The sequence below is a fragment of the Callorhinus ursinus genome, unplaced genomic scaffold (assembly GCF_003265705.2).
Source record: "Callorhinus ursinus isolate GAN/ISIS: 27379988/994484 unplaced genomic scaffold, GSC_fseal_2.0 scaffold18, whole genome shotgun sequence".
Taxonomy (NCBI): Eukaryota; Metazoa; Chordata; class Mammalia; order Carnivora; family Otariidae; genus Callorhinus; species Callorhinus ursinus.
This window is the reverse complement of record NW_027397080.1, coordinates 30,495,887-30,516,262: the sequence shown is the minus strand read 5'-3', so window position 1 is coordinate 30,516,262 and position 20,376 is coordinate 30,495,887. Positions and strand designations below refer to the sequence as shown.

Here is a 20,376-nt window from a genome sequence, read left to right as displayed (position 1 = left end):
CTTCTTCTTGTTTCTTCTTCTTCTTTCTTCTTCTTGTTTCTTCTTCTTGTTTCTTCTTCTTCTTTCTTTTTCTTCGTCTTCTTGTTTCTTCTTGTTGTTTCTTCTTATTATTATTTCTTCTTCTTCTTCTTTCTTCTTTCTTCTTATTTCTTCTTCTTTCTTCTTCTTGTTTCTTCTTGTTGTTGTTGTTCTTCTTTCTTCTTCTTGTTTCTTCTTCTTCTTCTTGTTTCTTCTTCTTCTTCTTGTTTCTTCTTCTCCTCCTCCTCCTCCTTCTTCTTCTTCTTGTTTCTTCTTCTTCCTTCTTCTTGTTTCTTCTTCTTCTTGTTTCTTCTTCTTCCTTCTTCTTGTTTCTTCTTCTTTCTTCTTCCTCTTTCTTCTTTTTCTTCTTCTCCTCCTTCTTCTTTCTTCTTTCTTCTTATTTCTTCTTCTTTCTTCTTGTTTCTTCTTCTTGTTTCTTCTTTCTTCTTCTTCTTGTTTCTTCTTCTTCTTCTTCTTCTTCTCCTCCTCCTCCTCCTTCTTCTTATTTCTTCTTCTTCTTCTTTTTCTTCTTCTTCTTATATCTTCTTCCTCTCCTTCTTCTCCTCCTCCTTCTTCTTCCTCTTCTTCTTTCTTCTTTCTTCTTCTTTTCCTCCTCTTCCTCCTCCTCCTTCTTCTTCCAGAGTTGTTTTTTCTTCTCCTTCTCCTTTTCCTCCTCCTCCTTCTCCTTCTTCGTGTTTTTGTTGGCAGAAAACGAGGGGGAGAGTGCAGCCCAATGTAGTCCACTGAATTTTGTTTTTAAATATTTTATTTTTTCAGAAGAGTTTATTTTTTTAAAGACTTTATTTATTTATTCAACAGAGAGAGAGAGAGAGCAAGCACAAACAGGGGGAGTGGCAGGCAGAGAGAGAGGGAGAAGCAGACTCACCACTGAGCAAGGAGCCTGATGTGGGGCTCGATCCCAGGACCCTGGGATCATGACATGAGCCAAAGGCAGATGCTTAACTGACTGAGCCACCCAGGCGCCCCTAAAGATTTTATTTTTAAGTAATCTCTACAACCCAACCTGGGACTCGAACTCACGACCCTGAGATCAAGAGTCACATGCTCTGACTGAGCCGGCCAGGCACCCCTAGTCTGCTACATTTTCGTCTGTGAAATCCAGAAGCATGGAACCTGCTGGTGAAAGCCACCTGCCACCTGCCACCATGATCCACGTTCGTCATCTTGGGGTTGGCGACCTCTCCTCAGGTATGCTCTTTCTCGAGTCAGCTCAGCCTCACTCTGCTCTGCCTTCACCACCTGAACTCCTCCAAGCAAGACTTGGCCACTCAGAAAACACTCAGTGAGCCCCCGCTGAATGCCCCCTGCCCCCTGCCGGCCCATGCTCGGCACTGTGCACGCAACTTTTTTTTTTTTTTTTGACAGGGAGAGACACAGCGAGAGAGGGAACACAAGCAGGGGGAGAGGGAGAGGGAGAAACAGGCTCCCCACCGAGCAGGGAGCCTGACGCGGGGCTCGATCCCAGGACCCCGGGATCATGACCTGAGCTGAAGGCAGATGCCCAACCGACCGAGCCACCCAGGCGCCCCTGTGCATGCAACTTTGAGAGCAAACAGGGTGCACAGCCCTCCTCACCTCCATCTCTCTCACGTGCTAACTGCCCTGACCTTGACTGACCTTGGTCAGCATCCAAAGAACCTCCAACTTTCTAATTCTCCCAAAGTGTCCTTTCTTCTTCATCTTTGCTTCTCTTTGTGGCCAATTTGGCCCCCAGTGGTCTCCAAACTTTTCCCATAGCACTATTCCATCAGTAACAAAGTTTTGAACACAAACCTCCAGTGTATGCATATTTATTTTTTAGAAGTTCCGTACATGTACGTGTCACGTGATAAAATAGACAAATAGGCATTGTGAAGGAGGAAGCAAGAAATATAATAGTCCCCCTGATCCATGGGGGATCCCCTCCCAGAGCGCCATGAAACTGTGGATAGCACTGAACCCTGGGTACATTATATTTTCTCCTATACACACATACCTGTGATCAAGTTTGATTTAGAAATTAGGCACAGTAAGAAATTAATGATAAAAGACAACAATTATACCAATATACTATAATAATTATGTGAATGTGGTCTCTCTCTCCTGAGCTCCAGAGCCACGTGACTCATGTCCTTCCAGACACTTCTTACATATTTCCTGAGCTCCTCCATCTCCACATGTCCAAAAATGTTACTGTCTTCTCCCCAAGCCTGCCGCTCCGCCCCCTCCACCCTCCACCCCTGGCCTGTCGGAAACTGGGCAAGGTGGCAAGGTGGCTCACCTGTGAGGGCCGAGGGGTCCTTTAATCTTATGGGTCTCTCTCTGAATTCTCTCACGTCTCAGCCCGACGGGCCCCCCTTATTTCTTGCCAACCGGTCCCCCTACTCAAGTCCCCCCCAGTCCTTATTACTGCCACAGTCCTCCCTTAGACTCAGTGATCACCCAACACCCAAGTTGTGTTGAGGACCCAGTTCAGACTCAGTTTGGCTCACAAGGACCCACACCTTTCTGGCTTCACTTCAGACCGACCCACAGTTCCCCTGAACACCTCTGTGTGCTTCTCTCACCTGGAGTGTCCATCCTTCCCTTTCCTACCGCTTCTTCGGCATGGGGGAGATGCTGTGGTCTTCCCTGATCCCACACCTTCCTTCCCATGCAACCAGCACCAGGCCCTGCCTCCCTCTTGTGTTTCCTAACCCATGGAAATACACATGCCCTCAAGTGTTTCTTTTTCTTAGAGAGGAGGTAGGGGAAGGGGGAGAGGGAGAGAATCCTGAGCAGACTCCATGACTCAGGGCTCAATCTCACGACCCTGAGATCATGACCTGAGCCCAAATCAAGAGTCAGATGCTTAACCAACTGAGTCCCCCAGGCACTCCAGTATTTCTATAGGTAGCTATCTGTGTTTATATTAAACTGAATGTGAGCTCATACCAGTATCTCCAACATTCATCTAGGACTGCGTGGATCATCCTAGGCTCCCTGTCTTGGCTTATCTCCACCAATGAGATGGCTCTCACCATCTGCCATCGATTTACTTAATTGCTTAATTCCAGTTATACATGGATAGTGGTCTCTCACTGTATTTTACCTGTGGGTTTATTTGTCTTCAAGACAAAATGCTCATTCTCAAGCTCTTAAAAATAACAAGTACAGAATACATGCCAGCCGCTGATCTAAACACCATAAACATATTCTTTCATCCTTGTAACCATGTGAGACACTTGTTATTAGTTCTGTTTAACAGAAGAGGAAACCAGCATACAGGAAAGCCAAGCGAGGAGCCCATGTCACACCATCACGAAGTGGCAGGACCAAGGACTGGAGCTCCAGCCTCCTGGATTCTGAGATCCCAGCTGGACCACTCCTCCGTGTTGAGAGCTCCTGCCATGTGCGGCTGGTTGCCGTGCCCCCTTGGCACGGCAGGTCCCTACAGCTGGAGGTCAAGGGAGGCCCAACCCCAGCAGGGGACTCTTCACTTCTGGGCCCTCGCTACTCCTGTGAGTTATTTAATTCATCACCTGTGGGATCCCCATTCCACCCCTACAAAGGCTGCTCCTAATCCTACCTCTGTCCCACCCGGCCCCTGGCTCTGCCTCCTTCATGCCCGGGAGCAGATCTCGCATCCTGTCCCATACACACACACACACACACACACACACACACACACACACACGCGTGCACGTACGTCTCTAAGAAAAGCCCCCAGTTCTGCTGTATGTGCCATATGTGCGGGGACGCATCCCTCCTCCTCCCGGCCCCCCTTCCCCATCTCACTTTCAAGGCCCCTCGGTGTTCACTATGCACCTGAAGACATGCAGAGGAGCCCCAATCTTAAATTTTAAAAAATCACCGCTCTGTGAACACCTCATCTCTCGCTGCTCCCTTTCTTCCAGCAAATACTGTCTCAGCACCTCCTCCACGCCAGGCCCTGCTCTAGGCAGCGGGATTCCCTTTGAGCGGCTGATGCTCCAACACAGACTGCTTGAAGGAGCAAGGAGGCACCCCCGCCCCATGTCTTCTACCTGCTCACAGGAAAGAAGCACGTGTTGGCGAGAAGTGATCATACGTGCTTTATTGAGTATACGGAGGTAATGCCATTGTCCTCCAGCAATATAATTCACGATTAATAATCTCTGACTCATTGATGTCTCCTCAGGGACCTGCCCCAGCTTCTTAGACATCATTACTTGGGACATCACACTTTCCAGGGCTGGTATTTCTGGAGACGGATCTGGCAGGAGGAAGAATGCCTCCGGTCCCGAGCAGACCCATGGGATTGCAGAAGAGTTCATTTCTCCGGCCAGAGGGGTTCCTTCCGTCCTGCCGCTGTAGTAATGACTTTTGTCATAAGAGCCCATGTTACCAGGAGCCATCCAACGGCGAACCCACATGGTGAAGGGTGCCTGCTCATAGCGAGTCAGGGTTGGTGGTGGGTCAGTCTGGAGAGAGACAGCACAGAAGCCCTTTGGACAGTCCCAGTGGGGCCTGCGTTCCACACTGGGCTGGTCCTAGTTCCAGAGGTTCACAGACACCTGTCGGTCAGACAGAAAGCCCGGGAGGGAAGCTCCACGCAGACCTGTTTAGCAGGCTCCTCTGCTCGAGTTATGCCCTGAAGCAGAGACTGGAAAGTCCTTTAGTTCCTCCTTCTCTGGGTGCACCTCTGGCACCTTATTCATCTTGGTGAAAATCTGATTGATCTCCATGAATGTCTTGGCCTTGGTCTCGGGGACAACCAGGAAGATGTAGATGGTGATGAGGAGACATATCACAGCAAAAATGATGAAGCTGTAAGGTCCGAGGCCCACCTGTGGGAAAGGGATCGGGGTTCACGTTCTCAAAAAGGTTCTCCCTTTACCGCTCGAGGATTTGCACATCTGGGACCCCCGGGGCGCACTCACTGGGATGAAGGGGAAGGTCAAGCCCACGGTGAAGTTGGAGAGCCAGTGGACGCTGCCCCCCACCATGAAGGCAGACGGCCGGGAGGACTGCAGGAAGGTCTCCGTGATCAGTAGCGCGGGGTGGGACCTTGCGGGGGTGGTGCAGAGTGGGAGAAGAGGAAGGGCTGCCTTCTCTGGAAGCAGAGCAGGCCCATAAAGGGTCCCGGAGCCCCTGCCGTGCCGGGGGCCCGAGGGACAGTGTGTCTCTGGGACTCCTGTAGGGCTGGTAGCAAAGCAGAGTGAGGAGGCCAACGGCAAGAATTGAGCACCACAGGTGACACCTGTGATGTCCCAAAAAGGGGCCTGTGACCACCCGTAAGGATCTCTACGGCAACCACACAGCCCGTTTCAACCCACACTGCCCAGGCTGCTTTATTGATTTCAGTCTAATTATGCTCTGTCCAAACCCCTTTGCGATAGGAAGGTAGGGGGAGAAGCCATTTGGGGGCTGCATCCGGCCCTCCAAGGAGCCTCTCCGGGGAGCGGAGGTTTCTAGGGCTGATGGTGCAGAAGAGGAGAGCAGGGAAGCATAGAGCCAGCTCTGGGGTACGTACTGGGCCCAAGGGCGTGTCCTACGACGTAGGAGACGATGCAGGCGATGCTGACATAAGGCATCCAGGATATTGTGTCCTGTGGGGAGAAAACAGGGTAGGATCACAGCCGGCAAAGCAGGGACAACCGGGGATGGGGAACGTTGGGAACCTTGCTTCCCAGAGGGCCAGGCGCTCTGCCAGGGCTGGGGAAGGAGGGCTCCTGGCTCCTCCAACAGGCAGCACCATCCGGATGCCCCCGGAAAACCGGCCGTTAGTGGGCAGCGGGCTGCTACAGGGTGCGGGTGACGGGGGCTGCGGATGGTCCCCAGGCATCTGATTCAGCGTAGCTGCTGAAAAATCATTCTGGTCTTCTTCCTTGTACTGCAGGCGAGGGCACAGGGGGTGGACAGGACACAAGCCCCCCGCTTCCTCACCTGCAGGGCCAGAGCGGCCGTGAGCGCGCAGCAGGCCGTGAAGCAGACAGCGGAGCCGCCACCCCGAGAGCTCCACCACGAACACCTGCAAGGGAGGGGGCAAAGGACAAGCAGGGAGGCTCAGGAGCCCCGCCAGAAAAGGGGGGCGTACCCCTGCCTACAGCTGCCCTCACAGGAAGCCCCCACTGGTCCCACACTCCCCCTTCTGAAGGGGCAGCCGTGAGGGGAAGCAGGCAGGCTGTGTGCCCCCCAGGAGCCGCCACACTGCCCAGGTGTGGCACCTCCTGGCACAGGTAGCAACCCCAAATGTCAGACACTGGGGAGGAGCCACTTCACACGGCGGAAGCTTCCAGAGTCGGGGGCAGGGGCTTCCATCTTGGCGGGGGGTGGTGCATAGATTGTCATCTGACAAGAGCCCAGAGGGTTGGAGATGAGGAGACCAAGAGGCACCTCAGCTCCAGCCCTTTCTTCCGCTAAGACGCCCCTCCCCCACTCTTAAGATGCCCTCCATGCGTGGTGCTGTCGGACTCACGGCACAGATGGTCATCAGCACGTTGACAGCCCCCGTGCCCACTTGTCACATGCTGGACGTCATGGTCGTTCACCCCCGCGCTCAGGTAGATCTGGTCTGCGTAGTAGTAGATCTGGAAGGTACCCCCGGAGGCTGGTGGGGCCCTCAGGGCAACACCTGCGACAGGGCCCCACCCCCACCCCCGCAGTGACACCGGCCACCGGCCCCCCGCCGCCCCCCGGGCCCCACCGTCCCCGTACCGCGTTCACTCCCGACAGCTGCTGGCCGCCCACGAGGATGATGATGGAGATGACCCGCCACCGCAGGGACCTCATGCTGAACAGCTTCAGCACCGAGATGAAGCCCGCGGCCTTCTCAGCCTCATGCTCCTGCCAGATCTCCTCCACCTCCGAGCCCACGTCGTCCCAGCCGCGCAGCCTCCTCAGCGCTAAGGGAGGGGAGCAGGGGGTCGGCTCAGGGCGCCCCAACTCCCCGGAGCCAAGACGCTGCGGCCTCTGTCCCCTGCCCCCCGCACAGTAAAGCCTTACCGTTTCTGGCAGCTACTTCATCCTTCTTCTGAATCAGCAGGTCCCGGGGGCTCTCGGGGAAGAAGGGCAAGAACAGGAGCTGCAGGGCCGCCGGGATCCCGGCCAGCCCGGGGAGGATCGGCCAGCCTGCAGGCAAGCCAGCGCCCACGTGAGAGCCGGCCCCAGCCAAGCCACCTGCCTTCTGCCCCTCCAGGCCCTGCCCCCCTGGAGCCCCTCCAGTCCCCCCTGGCCCCTTGGAGCCCAGCCGGCCACTCTGTCCCAGACTGGTTTCCTTAAGGGCCGGACACAAAGCTGGAGACACTGGACCCCCGTCCATGCTCGGGACTCTGCCGGGGCCACCGGGACACCTGAACTGGACTGGTCCGAGCCGCACTGACCATAGAAATGAAAACCACCAAGGCAAATGCCCACGATGGTAGAATGGATACAGGAAGCATGGGGTATTCACAGAACGGAATCCTATACTGCACTGGAAAGGAAGCAAACCACGACAGGAGCCAGTCCCAGAAACCCAATGCTGGGGGCAGTAGCCCACACCATGCGGTCCAACTGGATGAACAGAAAATTATCTCTGTCTTTGCAAAAGGCAGTAAACAGCTATAGGGAGACTCAAGGATGGGGTGATAAATGTCGGCACAGTGGGGGTGGGCAGGCCATGGTTGAGGGGCACGCAGAAAGCTGTGGGGGGCCTGGCATGGCTCTAGTTTGGCGTCCAGACCAAACGCCGGTGTTTGATTTCGGGTGGAGGGAATGTACATTTGTGTTTTATGCGCTCTTCCTTCTGTGTGTTATTTTGCACCATAAATATGGTCCAATGAGTGAATGAGTAGCTCAGGCTCCTTCTAGGAGCTGCTAACGCTCTGCCTCTCCCCCTTTTCTCCTAGGGCTGACACTCAGTGACAACAGCGGACATCTGCATGCCAGGCATCTGCTCTAACGGCTCTTCGTGTGTTAACTCACTTCCCCACCAGCCACGTCGTGAGGCAGGTGCCAGGACCAACCCCACCGCACACCTGCAAACGCAGGTTTCACTTGGTCCTGAATCCATCGCCCTGCACGGTCATCAGCAGGTGTGGACCCATCTCTGATTTGGGCCACTGCCGTCTGGCTCGGGCCCCCACCCCACCGCCTACCGGGAAACTCTTCTTGGAGTCCCTGAACTGCCAAATCCAGACACCCCGCTGCGATCTTCTTTTCAAGATTGTCGGACTTCTTCAATCCTCTGCACCATGACCGCCTGCCTCCTGCACAACCACTCTCTTCTGGCCTTCCCTCCTTCCTTGTTCTCGAGCACCTGTTATGTGCCAGGACTCGTGCTGCAGATTCAGAGATGCCTAAGGCCAAAGCCCTGCCCTCCCCACACTCTGCCCGGAGGAAGGGCACCAACAGTGAAATAGTCTCAAAAAAGGATGGACAAATGCATTCCACCCAACATTTGTAGTTCCCTGAACTTACAAAAAACTTCTGCGTTTCTGCCCCCCATGCCCATGTCCGAACGCTGGTCCCGTTCCCCCATTCCAGGCCCTCAGCTCTCTCTGAGGCCCCCCTCGCTGGGCAGAACCAGTCACTCCCTACTGCACACCAGCAAGCACTTCGCGGACACCAGGGCTCTCCAGATTGCCCTGCGTCCTGCTGATCATTTACGTGCCATCACTGGGAGACAGGAACTCAGCCCCTGAAGCCCTGGTCCCTGCTCTTTACGAGGGTGATTGAAAGGGGGACAGTGGCTGCTTAACATGGACCTAGGACAAAGCCACTGGGCTGTGCATCCTAAGGAGACCTTGGACGTATTATCCAACCTCTTTATGCCTCAGATTCTGCATCTGTAAAATGGGTATAATAACAGTATCTGCTTTAGAGGGTTGTTTGGAGGATTGAATGGAATTAGTATAAAGACTTGGTGCCTGGCCCACAATAAGCACATTATACGTTCTGGCTGGTGTGACAATTAATGGTGATTTCCCTTTCGAGACCTAAGACCAGAAAGCGGGGGGGGGGGGGTTCCTGCAGAAGCAGTGGCGGTTACCAGTTACTGTGCACCTACTATGTGCTGGGCTTGGGTTCTCCAGGAGGGCAGTGTGGCTCCAGAGTCAGGGTCTAGAATGGGTACCAGCCCTGTCTCACCACCTGACCCACCACCTGACCCTTTCCTGGTCCATGGAATGGGACGGTCTCGGAGCTGCTACCCCCCACCCCAGCCGCGTTGCTGGGAGGCTTGAGTGAGGAGGTGGCAGGAAGCCTCAAGCACAGAGCCTCACTCTAAAGCCCCCTCATCCGTGCCCTCTGAGGGCCTGGAAAATGTCAGCTGCACGGTCCCTGCCAACTTATTCAGGACCCGTTCTGTGCAAACACCACGCCAGCACCGTGGGGCCAGGGCAGTGTGGCGAGGCCAGCCAGCCGACCAGAGAGGAAAGACCAGCTCACAGAAACGTTCAGTCGGAGCGGAGGGAGGCCTGGGGTCTGGAGGCAGCCGGGGCTTACCCTCTTTGTTTGCGAGGAGGCTCCGAAGACCAAAGATCTGAGCCACGAGGATGCCGACGGTGATGAAGACCTGAGGTACCACCCCCAGGGCCCCCCTCAGGTTTTGGGGGGCCAGCTCCCCCAGGTACATGGGGACAACACTGGAAGACAGACCTGGCAGGGGATTGAAGTAAAAACACCATCAGGAAACATTAAGTCTGACAGGGACAAGCTGTGTCTTCAAACACACTCATTCTTATCCAGCAATCACATCAGGTGGGCTGGAACTTTTGTCTCAAAATGGCGAGAGTAAGCAAACACCTCTTTTAATTCTTCATCTTTTAAACTGTAAGGAAAGAAATAATAGTCTGAGCCAAGGAAGTTCATCGACAAGCAGCCTGGCTTTTCAACTCGTGTCATGGGGGGCGGGGGACACGGGCGGCCTGACCTCTGGGCTGCCCTCCTAACTGGCTTGGTGCCAGGGAACAAAAGCCCAGGTGTGGTCTGGCACCTTCTCCTCTCTGGCTCCTTGGGGGAAGCTGTTCGTACGGGGCCAAGGACCCCTGCCCACCAGCTTCGCCTTCTGAGCAGGCATGTTACATAACCAACTGATGCACAGCTGACCACACACTGAAGCAGAAGCTCCGTTCATCAGTCAGCATGACAAATGTAAACATATACTATGGAATAATTGCCACTTCCGAATGCCCACTATTTAAACTTTTAAGTTTTCTTGTCTTGCTGGAACAAGGAAGATTAGCTGGAACTAAATTTTATAGGCTCGGAAGTATTTTCTACATAGATCATCCCATTTAATTCCCCCAAAAGCCCAACAAGAGGCTGAGAATGTTGGACAGAGGTCGGGGGTCGTCACTAGTCCAAGTATCGAGCACGCAGTCAGGACTCAGGCTGGGGCTCAGAGAGAGGCAGGTCTGAGAGGGGGGTCCGGCCGCAGGGAGGCCGAGGCGAACAGTGTGGCAGCGGGTGGGTACTGGATGACATCCAGATAGGAGGGAACCTTTTGAGAACCAAGGGTTCAAGCTTGGGGATCCTGCCCTAGGATATCTGCATAGTGGTTTAAAAGAGGCTCGCTGCTCATTCACGCCGGTTCTTCCCGGTTGTCAGAGCAAGGGGGGGCGGTCTGTGCAGAAGGCCTGGGAAGTCTGGTGGGGTATGTGTGGGGACCCCGCAGGCCTAGTGCCTAAAGGGCTGGGAGGAAGCAGGGGCCCTTGAGGGGTGGGGTCGGTGGTCACCACTCAGGTCTCGGGGGTGGGGGGGTGGGAGGGACCTCACATCTCAGCAGCAAGCTCTTCACTTGATGAGGGACAAAAATTGAAGAGGCAAACATCGGAGGTTTGGGAAGAGACAGGGTCCCCTTCTTGCTGGTGGGAAGCAATCTCTAGTCTGACTTAAAAGCGACTCCACTGGGCAATCCCAGCTGGCCTGGTCGGACAGAGTCGGAGAAAGTGGCTTTTACCTTTGAAATGCCTTCGGGGAAAGCGCTTGGTGTTCTGCCACTCGAGTTGACTAGCAGTGAGCCAGTGAACTGAGCATCTCAAGTCCCACTGTCTGTCCCTGCACCCCCTTGGTCCCTGTACCCCTTTTGGGCAGAGCAGCTGCTCCCTTCCTTTTTAGGATGTCTGAGCAGCATGCTGCTGGCTCGCTCACCTTCCTGACTTTTTTGGGAGCCGAGTGAAAGAATTAACTGCAAATGGATTATGACCTGAGATCCAAATGGGATCTGAGGACCTAGGGAGCTCCTGACATCTTCTCAGGGAGCCTGCGAGATCAAAAGCATTTTCCAGGAATCCTGAGATAGCACCCTGTTCATTCTCCTTCTCTCCTGAGCCCACAGTGGAGCATTCCAGAGGCGACATGCCACGTGGTACCCCAGCCAGTGGAACACAGAAGCAGGTTGGAGAAGCCAGCTGTCTTCTCCGAAGCCAGACATTAAAGAGATTTGCAAAAATGTAAGGCAATGCCACTCTTCTCGCTAAGTCTTTTTGTTTTAGAATATACAGCTCTTTTCATAAGAGAATCACATGTATGTAATCTTGTCAGCATTTAAATGAATTAAATGAACATTTCTTAGTTGCAATTTCTTTCTTCTTTCTTTCTTTCTTTCTTTCTTTCTTTCTTTCTTTCTTTTCTTTTCTTTTCTTTTTATTTATTTGAGAGAGAGCGAGAGAGCATGAACAGGGCAGGGAAGAGCAGAGGCAGACTCCCCGCTGAGCAGGGACACCGCCCCCCCCCAATGCAGGGCTCAATCCCAGGACCCTGGGATCATGACCTGAGCCGAAGGCAGACGCTTAACCAGCTGAGCCACCCAGGCTCCCCTGGGCTGCAATCTCTAAATGGTAAATATTGATCAGTACAACCCACATGAGCAAAAAGCTCTTTGGAGCTCTCAATAATTTTAAGAGTGTAAGAGTGAGGCCAAAATGTTTGAGAACCACTGACTTGAAAGTCATGTGTATTTAAGAGTAAAGGTTGGGGGTTTTGTGATTTGTTATCTATTGGAGCCTAATATTTCCCTGTTGGAACCAACCCTGAAGTGTTGGATGGTCAACAGAAAAGTGTCTGCCTGCACCTTCCAGGAATCATCCGTGTTTCATTAGCCCAGCCCTGTTGCAGGGGGAGACAGGCCAGGAGCCCTTGGGGCTCAGGAGGCAGAGGTCCATCCAGCGCTCTCAGGGAAAGCAGTACGAAGGAAGCTTGTCGTGGGGCCCATCACTCTCTCCTTGACAGGACCTCTTCTCTCTTCAAGGATCTTGTTTTCCTCTTCTTCTCCCTGGCCCTGCAATTCCTCGCCATTTCCCCTAACACCAGGCTCCTCGCCGTGCCCACCACTGTCCATAGAGCCCGCTGCGGGGCTTGCTGACATCCAGCCAGGTCTTCCATTCATCCCTAGCCCCGTGATTGGAAGGAGAAAATGAGAGCTGCTGGTACCGCCAGGGCCGGGTGCAGGGTTGCTGGCAAGGCGCCCAGGATGCAGCATTTTGGGGGCGCTTACCCTGGGTGCCCACCCAGAAGGCGCACAGCCCCGAGAGTGGGCGCCCCACTCACCCCCACCAGCCCTGGGAACTACAGTCTACAGAAGAATGCCAAGTCACAGGGGCGGGCGGGCGGGGGGGAAGATCGCAAGCATGGCTTTAGCCCCACCTCCTCAGTCTGAAGCAATTGTGGGGGAGCTTCCTACGACCACCAAAGCGCGGCCTCCGAGGACAGCTTTGGAGGGTTTGCAAAGCAGCTCCGGGGCTTATGGGGTGAGAGACCCCAGCCAGTCATTGCTCTCTGCAGCAGGTGGCCGCTGGAGGAGGAAGTGAAAGAGGACCCCCACGAAGAGCCCTTTGCAAACTTCACTTTCCCTACACAAGTTGAGAGGCTGTTCTCATTAAGAGGGATTCGTCCGTTAGATTGTTCATCGCGCTTTTTCAACCATGACCCACAGTAAAAAATACAGAAACATGTTTTACATTGCAACCTGATTTTCATACACGTATAAATAACCGAAGCAAAAGTTCCAGAAGACCATCCTTACCTTTATTGCACACAACACGGTCTACTCTCTCCAGAAAAAGAAAATGCTGCTCACTAATCAGGGGTCTCCGCCCACCCACTGGCCCACCTGCAGTTGAGAAAACACGAAGATAAAAGACCAGACAGAAGCACACCTCTGCACAGGATTCTGTATTTCTGTCTTTCATGCAAGGGCTCTTTTTGTGGGAAGCGGCACAGGGACGCTCCGCCCCTGAACACACCTGAGACTAAAGCGTGGGCTCCAGGGTCTAGTTCAGGGCAGAGGCAGGTGCAGCCTCCGCTGTGTCTGCGTGCTTCAGCAGCCCCAGAATGATCCAGACCCTGGTGCCTGACCCTCTTCCCCAATCATCCTAAATTACAGAGCGGTAGCACAGCATAGCCTCACTTACCTGCACATATTCCCACCAGAAGTCTGGACACAATGATCATCTCAAATGACCGGGCAACCTCGCTGCACCCCATTAAGATCGCGGGTACAATGGAGAAGATGTTGTTGAAGAGCAAAGTCCCTTTCCTGCAGAGGACGAAATGTCAGTTAGTCTGGGGGAAGGATTCACGTGTTCATTTAACAGATGTGCACCAAGTTCTGGCCAGTTACAGCAACAGGCTTAGCTGCTGCTTCCACTCTCTGCGATCGTAGGCTGATAGGGGTCAAGTGCACAGCCTGGTGATAGCGGTCAAGTGCACAGCCTGGTGGGAGCCACAGTGGGAAATGACCACAGTGCAGAGGGCATCGGTGGTGGGGAGCAGAGGGAAAGAGCTGCCTACTAGGATACACTCCAGGGTTTTTGAAATCACCAACTCACATGATGTTAGTGGAATCTTGAAACCAGATCAGGTAAGGACATTAGAAGAAATGTATAGGACCAACCTCACTGATATCACATAGATGGAAAAATCGTACATGAAATATTAGCAGATTTAATTCAACAGCATATAGAAAAACCTTTCAATGTTAAAACGCCATACAAAATAAAATGTCAGATCTGCCTGGGAAAAACAAAATTGTAACACAATTTTTTAAATTATAGAAGACTACCCTTGTGAATCCAGGTGGGTGGGGAAGGCTGTCTTCAGACACAAAAAGCAAAAACCATAAATGAGAGTTAAGTCTGACCACGTGAACATGTAAATATCTTGTATGAAAAAGATACTATGTGTGTGATTAAACAATAAAGGAACAGTTAGAGAAGATACTTGCCTGATAAAACAGTGTTGCTTTGACAGGCTCAGAGATGGAATTTCCTCCCAGCTGTATAATCTTGGCTAAGTGACAGCATCTCTCTGTGCTTTGTTTTTGCATTTTGAAAAAGGGGATGGGGCTGTTGTATGGATTGGAGGAATTAAAAACCCTAACAAAACCCCTAAAGACCCTAAAAGCCCAAGTTCGGGATAGAGCCTGGCACATAGGAACCCATCAATAAATTGTTAGTCGCTACTGTTATATAAGGAACAGAACTTTAAGAAAACCACAAACAAATGAATAGCATTGTTATCACATTCTCAAGCAGACAGCTGGACAAGCAACTGTCTACTCCATCTGTGGACCAAATGGATGAACACGGACCAAAGTCCTTTACTCAAGGAGACCTGGCCTGCAGATCTGTGACTTGATTGGATGTTCTGGCCGGCAGAGAAAACTGCTGAGTTCAACACCGACCTCCCAGGAAGACCTCAGGATCTTAGATCCCAAAGCAGAGGTTGTATGTTTCTAATCTCAGACTCTTTTTTGAAAAATACTGGGGAAGGCGCTGGGTTCTGGCCTTGACTCTCAAGCTAATGACATCTGTGGCCGAGAAGATGATTTGACCTTACCTAGCCTCCATGTGCTCGTTCGCCGAGGGAAGGGGCTGGTGGGAAGGAGCTCTTAGATACGCTCCTAACAAGGCTGCTCTCTCCTGCCCATGGAATTTACAGGAGGGAGTGTGATGTCTTAAGGACCTTTTTTGGAATCAAATACATAATCTCTAATGTTTCTAGAATTAGGGGCAAAAAGATATATACAAGCTCTGCCCTTGGCATTCACAACTCTCATAGTGAGAGTCACCCTGGGACCATGCAGTTTCACACTGGAGTGCCTGGCATTAATCTCAGCCAATTCAGAGTTTTATAGGAATTTAATTCGGGTTAAATTCTGCCTATTACTTGATCTCAAGGTAAAAGAAGAGAGCAGTGAGTTTGTGTTGGTTTGGGAGGCAGAGTTCAAGAATGCTGTGCTATGATCTGCGTTGGGACGGACATTGTGGCCCTGTTATCTGGTGTTTGACTCTTTTAAAAAGCAAAAAAAGAGAGAGAAGAGAGAACTTGCTTTGGTTTTGGTAAGGACTATGCGTGTAAGACAAGAGAACACAGAGGGAGCGGGTCCTGACTTGTGAAGTATGCTCTGCTCTTTCTGGCCTGCCCCCAGGGCCCGAGACCCGCCGTACCCACCTCTAGCTCTGAGACCCTGCCTCATCCTCAGACACTTGATCAACAGCCGGTCTTTTTAAGACCATATTAGAAAACAGAAATCGTCACAATGGTTATTACCTAGTTTTACCACCACCACCACCAACAACAACAACTTCAGCTTTAGACCTGGGTTTGAAATGGTCGGGGTCTAGGATTTTCAGGAGCTGGAAATTTACCTTGCCTTACCTGCCAAGTTTATTCACCAAGGGGCCGACCATGAGGGAGCCGATGAAGCCTCCAAAGGGGAACATGGACACAGAAACAGACCACAGCAATGTCAAGGAAAACTCATTTACGTAGTTATCGTTGCGTTCATAGTAGGTCTCATTATAAAATGCTTTCATGAGCTGGAGAACAAAGCGGAAGAGAGCACCAAAATAACTATCTGGTTTTGCAGAAAGAACACTGGGAGCTGTGAGGCCCCCCAGTGGACGACCTGGGCACACAGACAGTGACACTAGGAAGTGGAAGGGAGAAGGGACAGAGTGGTATGACTGGCAGCTAGCAGGAGCACCCACGTGGGGAGCTGCCAGGCCTCTGATAGGCACCCTGCCCAGGACGTTGCTAACTCCAGTTTGGATGACCCCTGACCCTCCAGACTCCTCTGGAGAGTGCAGGGCTGCAAAAGACCAGAGCCCCCACCCGCACCAGCCCCCGTGTGCACAGCCAGGCTTGGCCTCCCATGAGAAGCTGAGGCCGGGGGACCGGGTTCACCCCCATGGCCTTGTGCCCGCAAGTCATTCCCTTGGGCCCGTGCTGTGTGTCTCGTGCATACTTCCCTCTCTCGGGACCTGAGGACCCACTGTGCGCCCCAGTATGCACGTACCACCACCCAGGTGGCCATGTTCGGGCACAGGCTGCTCCAGCCCCCTCTCCCCGTTGGTCGGGGGCTGCGTCTCACTCACTCCAGTGACCTACCTCGGCAGGGGAGTTAACGGCGGCCACGTTGTACCCATACTGAAAGGATGACCCAAATGCAGCTATCAGCGTTGCCAGTGAAAGTACGAGTGTCAGCCTCTGTGGGAGGAGAAATCCTGGCTTAGGTCATAGGAAGCAGCTGGGGTTCCAGGGAACTCCAGATTTACCCTGAAGTCTTATCGAAGGACACAAGAGAATCTGAAGATGCGTCATCTTTCGAGTCGCTCCCTGTCTTGAAACCTACCTCTACCCACCTAACCTGGTTGAAAGGTTCCGTGAACCACAGCACTTAGGGCCAAATAATTCTTTGCTCTGGGGTCTGTCCTGGATGCACTGCAGGGCCACCCGTCCCCTACCTGTGACAACTCGGGTGTCTCCAGCCATTGCTAAATGTCCCCCTGGTTGTGGGAGGCAGCTGCGCCTGAGAACCACTGGGTCAGAAAGACACGGAAGGCTCACCTTCTCCAACACTCTACCCGATGTCCAAAATGCTTCGCTAACATTCCTCCCACGTGGCTGTATTTGCTGACAGTAGCAAAAGCACGCTCAAATCCTGCCTCAAGCACAAATTCCCCTAAAAATCAGAGGAGAAAATGTGAACAATTGTAACTGTTCATTTATAGCCACTGATTAACTTCCTTTAGCCTCTGGACTTTTGCTGTAACAGGCACGGCGAGACGATATTTAAATACAGGTTTCTGGGGACTCAAACACGTGTGTTCTGTGATCATAACCCCTTTTGACGCAGGAGAAAACCGAACACTTATTTAATGACAAGAGGGAAGTCGTTAGTAAAGTCAGGAAAACCTGGAGAAAAATAAAAGTGGACAAAGCTTTTCTCTTAGAATCTACAGATTTCTTTTCTTTTCTTTTCTTTTTAAGATTTTATTTATTTGACAGAGAGAGACACAGCGAGAGAGGGAACACAAGCAGGGGGCATGGGAGAGGGAGAAGCAGGCTTCCCGCGGAGCAGGGAGCCCGACGCGGGGCTCGATCCCAGGACCCTGGGACCATAACCTGAGCCAAAGGCAGACGCTTAACCAACTGAGCCACCCAGGCGCCCAGAATCTACAGATTTCATCTTGCATTTGCCCACTGCCACTTTCTAATGTAATTGCTAGAATCTTCATTTTCCTGATCTTCAAAAGGAGGGTCATCACGCTCCCGCAGAGCTGTTGCAAGGTTGAATTATGAAAACGTCGAGCTGCAGAGATGAATCCACTGACCGGAGCCTGGACGTGGCTCTCAGAAGCCGCCCCTGGAGCACCTTCATCCACGTGCTCCCATGGAGCCTCCCAGGTCTTCCTCCGGGCAGCGCCTCTGCAGAGAGCAAAGTGAGGAGCCGCTGCCAGCCCTGCCTTGTCCCGCTGCCCCGGACGGAGAGCACGAGCTGGTTGACCTCCACGCAGCAGGGGCAAGACCTGCAAGGAGCCCCCATAAAGAAACCTCGCCCTTCTCCTCCCTCCACCAAAGGAATTAACAAGTGGTTAATTCAGCAGGAAATTTCTGGCAAGGAAGGTTAAGAGGCATGGGCTCTGGTTTCCAGTCTCTCCTCAGCCCCCCGTCCCCTGGGGCCAGCGTGGGATGCAGGTGACCCAAGCGGGGGTGATGGTGCCCAGGAGAGAAAGCGGGTTCCGGGGCTGCTGCCGCACTACCCTGTGACTGCTAAAGGCAGGGGGGATGCAGGTAGGCACGTGCACGCACACACATACATCCCCCCCCACCCAGATGCAGGACTGGGCTACCCTAGCTCCCACCGAAGTGCTCTGGGCATTCACTCACTCACTCACTCACCGCTCACTCACTCCAACATATGCAGCACCCACCGTGAGCCCGGCGTTGTTCTAAGTGCTGGGGATACACAACTAAGTCCCTCCCCTATGGCTGTTCTATTGCTTGATTTTTGTGGAAGGAAGGAAGGAAGGAAGGAAGGAAGGAAGGAAGGAAGGAAGGAAGGAAGAAAGGAAGGAAGGAAGGGAGAAAACTGATAAACAGTTTCCCTCTTCTAATTCTCTTCCAGGTAAATGATTAACTAGAAACACAACGGGCTTCCCTCAAACCGCCAAGTGCAACTCCTGACCACTTTCTACTTTGGTGGGTCCTCCGGTTTGAAGTCCTTAGCAGAGCTCCGCTGGGGAGCTGGCTGGTGCCCCAGAACACGGGATGCTGCCAGGCACCACGGGCAGCCGGCAACCGGACTGCTTGTACGAGATCCCAGTGAACACTATCAGAAAGAACTCAGGCGGCAGAGTCTCTAAGCATAGAGTGTACAATTTAACATCTATGCTTCATCTTCCTCCTTGAATTCAAGCCACAGGGACGTTCTATGGACCCATAGGAGTCAGGGGTTACCCTCTGTCGAAACAGCAGAGTTCAACCATGCCGGTCCAAATGCCCTCATTCCTGAAGCAAATAGTGGTTGGCAGCTGACTATTGCAGACACCACGCCACAGGCTGGTGAGCAGATCAGCCGCCCGCCACATCATGGTCCAGTGGGGAAGGCAGACATTTAAAAAAATTACCTAATAATTTAATGGTTTATAACTGTAGTGACCTCTACAAAGAAAAAAACATAGAAGTGGTTTAAAAGAGGGGTCAGAAGCGACAGAGAACAGGGGCTTGGGTGAGGGGCATATAGCTGAGCGAGGGGCAAAAGCACCAGCTCTGAGGACCAGTGAGGGATTACAGTCAAAGGATCCGGAACCCCATCAGGAAAATGCACATCAAAGCTACAGTGAGGGGGTGCCTGGGTGGCTCAGTTGGTTAAGCAACCGCCTTCAACTCAGGTCATGATTCTGGAGTCCCGGGATCGAGCCCCGCATCGGGCTCCCTGCTCAGTGGGGAGTCTGCTTCTCCCTCTGACCCTCCCCCATCTCGTGTTCTCTCTCTCATTCTCTCTCTCTCTCTCAAAAAAAAAATCTATAAAAAAAAAGCTACAGTGAGACACAGCTTCTCACTCATGGCTAAAATCAGTAAGACATACAGTATAAAGTATTAGCAAGGAGAAAACTGGAACCCTCTCCCGTTGCTGGCGGGAATATATGGTGATGGAGCCACTGTGGAAAACCGTCTGACAGTTCCTCACAAAGTGAAACAGAGTAACCGTGTGACCCAGCGATCCCACACACAGGTGTCCACCCAAGAGAAACAAAAACACGTGCACGCAAAAAACTTGAACACAAATGTTCATGGCAGCATTATTCTTATCAGCCCCAAGGTGGAAACCATCCAAAGGCCCATCGACTGATGAATGTATCAGCAGGTGCAGTGCACCCAGACAATGGAAGGTGATTTGGCCAGAAGGAAAGACAAAGGACTGACACGCGATACACGGTGGCTGGACCTTGAAAACATGCTAAGTGAAAGCAGCCAGTCACAAAGGAGCACCTGTTGTCCGCCTTCGTCTTTGTGAAATCCATGAACAGGCAAATCCGTGGAGACAGACGGTAGATGGGTGGTTGCCAGGGGTTGGGGAGAGATGTGGATCACTGCCAGGGGGCACAGGGTTCTTTTAGGGGTGATGAGAATGGTCTAAACTTTATCGTGCTGATGCTTGCACAACTGTGAACGTACATTTGTGTATTTTATCCAAATTGCATACTTTTCATGGGTAAATTGCATGGTCTGTGAGTTATGTTCTCAGGAAAGTACTATATTTAAAAAGGCATGTAAAAGAAAACCACAGTTTAAGCTTTCTTTTCTTCCCTCCTTCCTTCCTTCCTTCCTTCTTTGTAGGCTTTCCAGGAGGGAAAAAGAAAAAGATCTAGAACTGGGCTGGATTAGGGCATGAGGGGGAAGGGGCCCTAGTCTCCCAGCAGCTTGTAAAAATGACAAGTGGCCTTCAGACATGAAGGGGGGTGGGGGTGTCTCCTCAGAGGCCAAGGGGAGCTGTGACTCAGCTACGCTTTTGGGAGAAACCACGCGTTCCTCATGCCCACAGTAAACTGGCTTCCTGTTTCCTAACGCCGAACACATTTTGAGACTTAGTAAAATAGCCGCCTTCAAGGCCCGTGTTCCAACTGC

General features: G+C 52.4%; 1 protein-coding gene across 1 annotated transcript in view; it reads right to left on the bottom strand.

The window, feature by feature from the left end:
• Positions 1-3,232: 3,232 nt before the first annotated feature.
• The window catches only part of LOC112811676 (solute carrier family 2, facilitated glucose transporter member 5-like), a 56,254-nt gene continuing 39,110 nt past the window's right edge, over positions 3,233-20,376 (bottom strand). The window contains 13 exon segments of the mRNA XM_073903378.1: positions 3,233-4,826; positions 4,920-5,046; positions 5,509-5,588; positions 5,926-5,977; positions 5,979-6,010; positions 6,458-6,496; positions 6,498-6,569; positions 6,697-6,884; positions 6,985-7,110; positions 9,466-9,618; positions 13,374-13,498; positions 15,622-15,782; positions 16,354-16,452. Coding sequence (XP_073759479.1) covers positions 4,602-4,826; positions 4,920-5,046; positions 5,509-5,588; positions 5,926-5,977; positions 5,979-6,010; positions 6,458-6,496; positions 6,498-6,569; positions 6,697-6,884; positions 6,985-7,110; positions 9,466-9,618; positions 13,374-13,498; positions 15,622-15,782; positions 16,354-16,452 — 1,479 coding nt within the window. The 3' untranslated portion in view covers positions 3,233-4,601.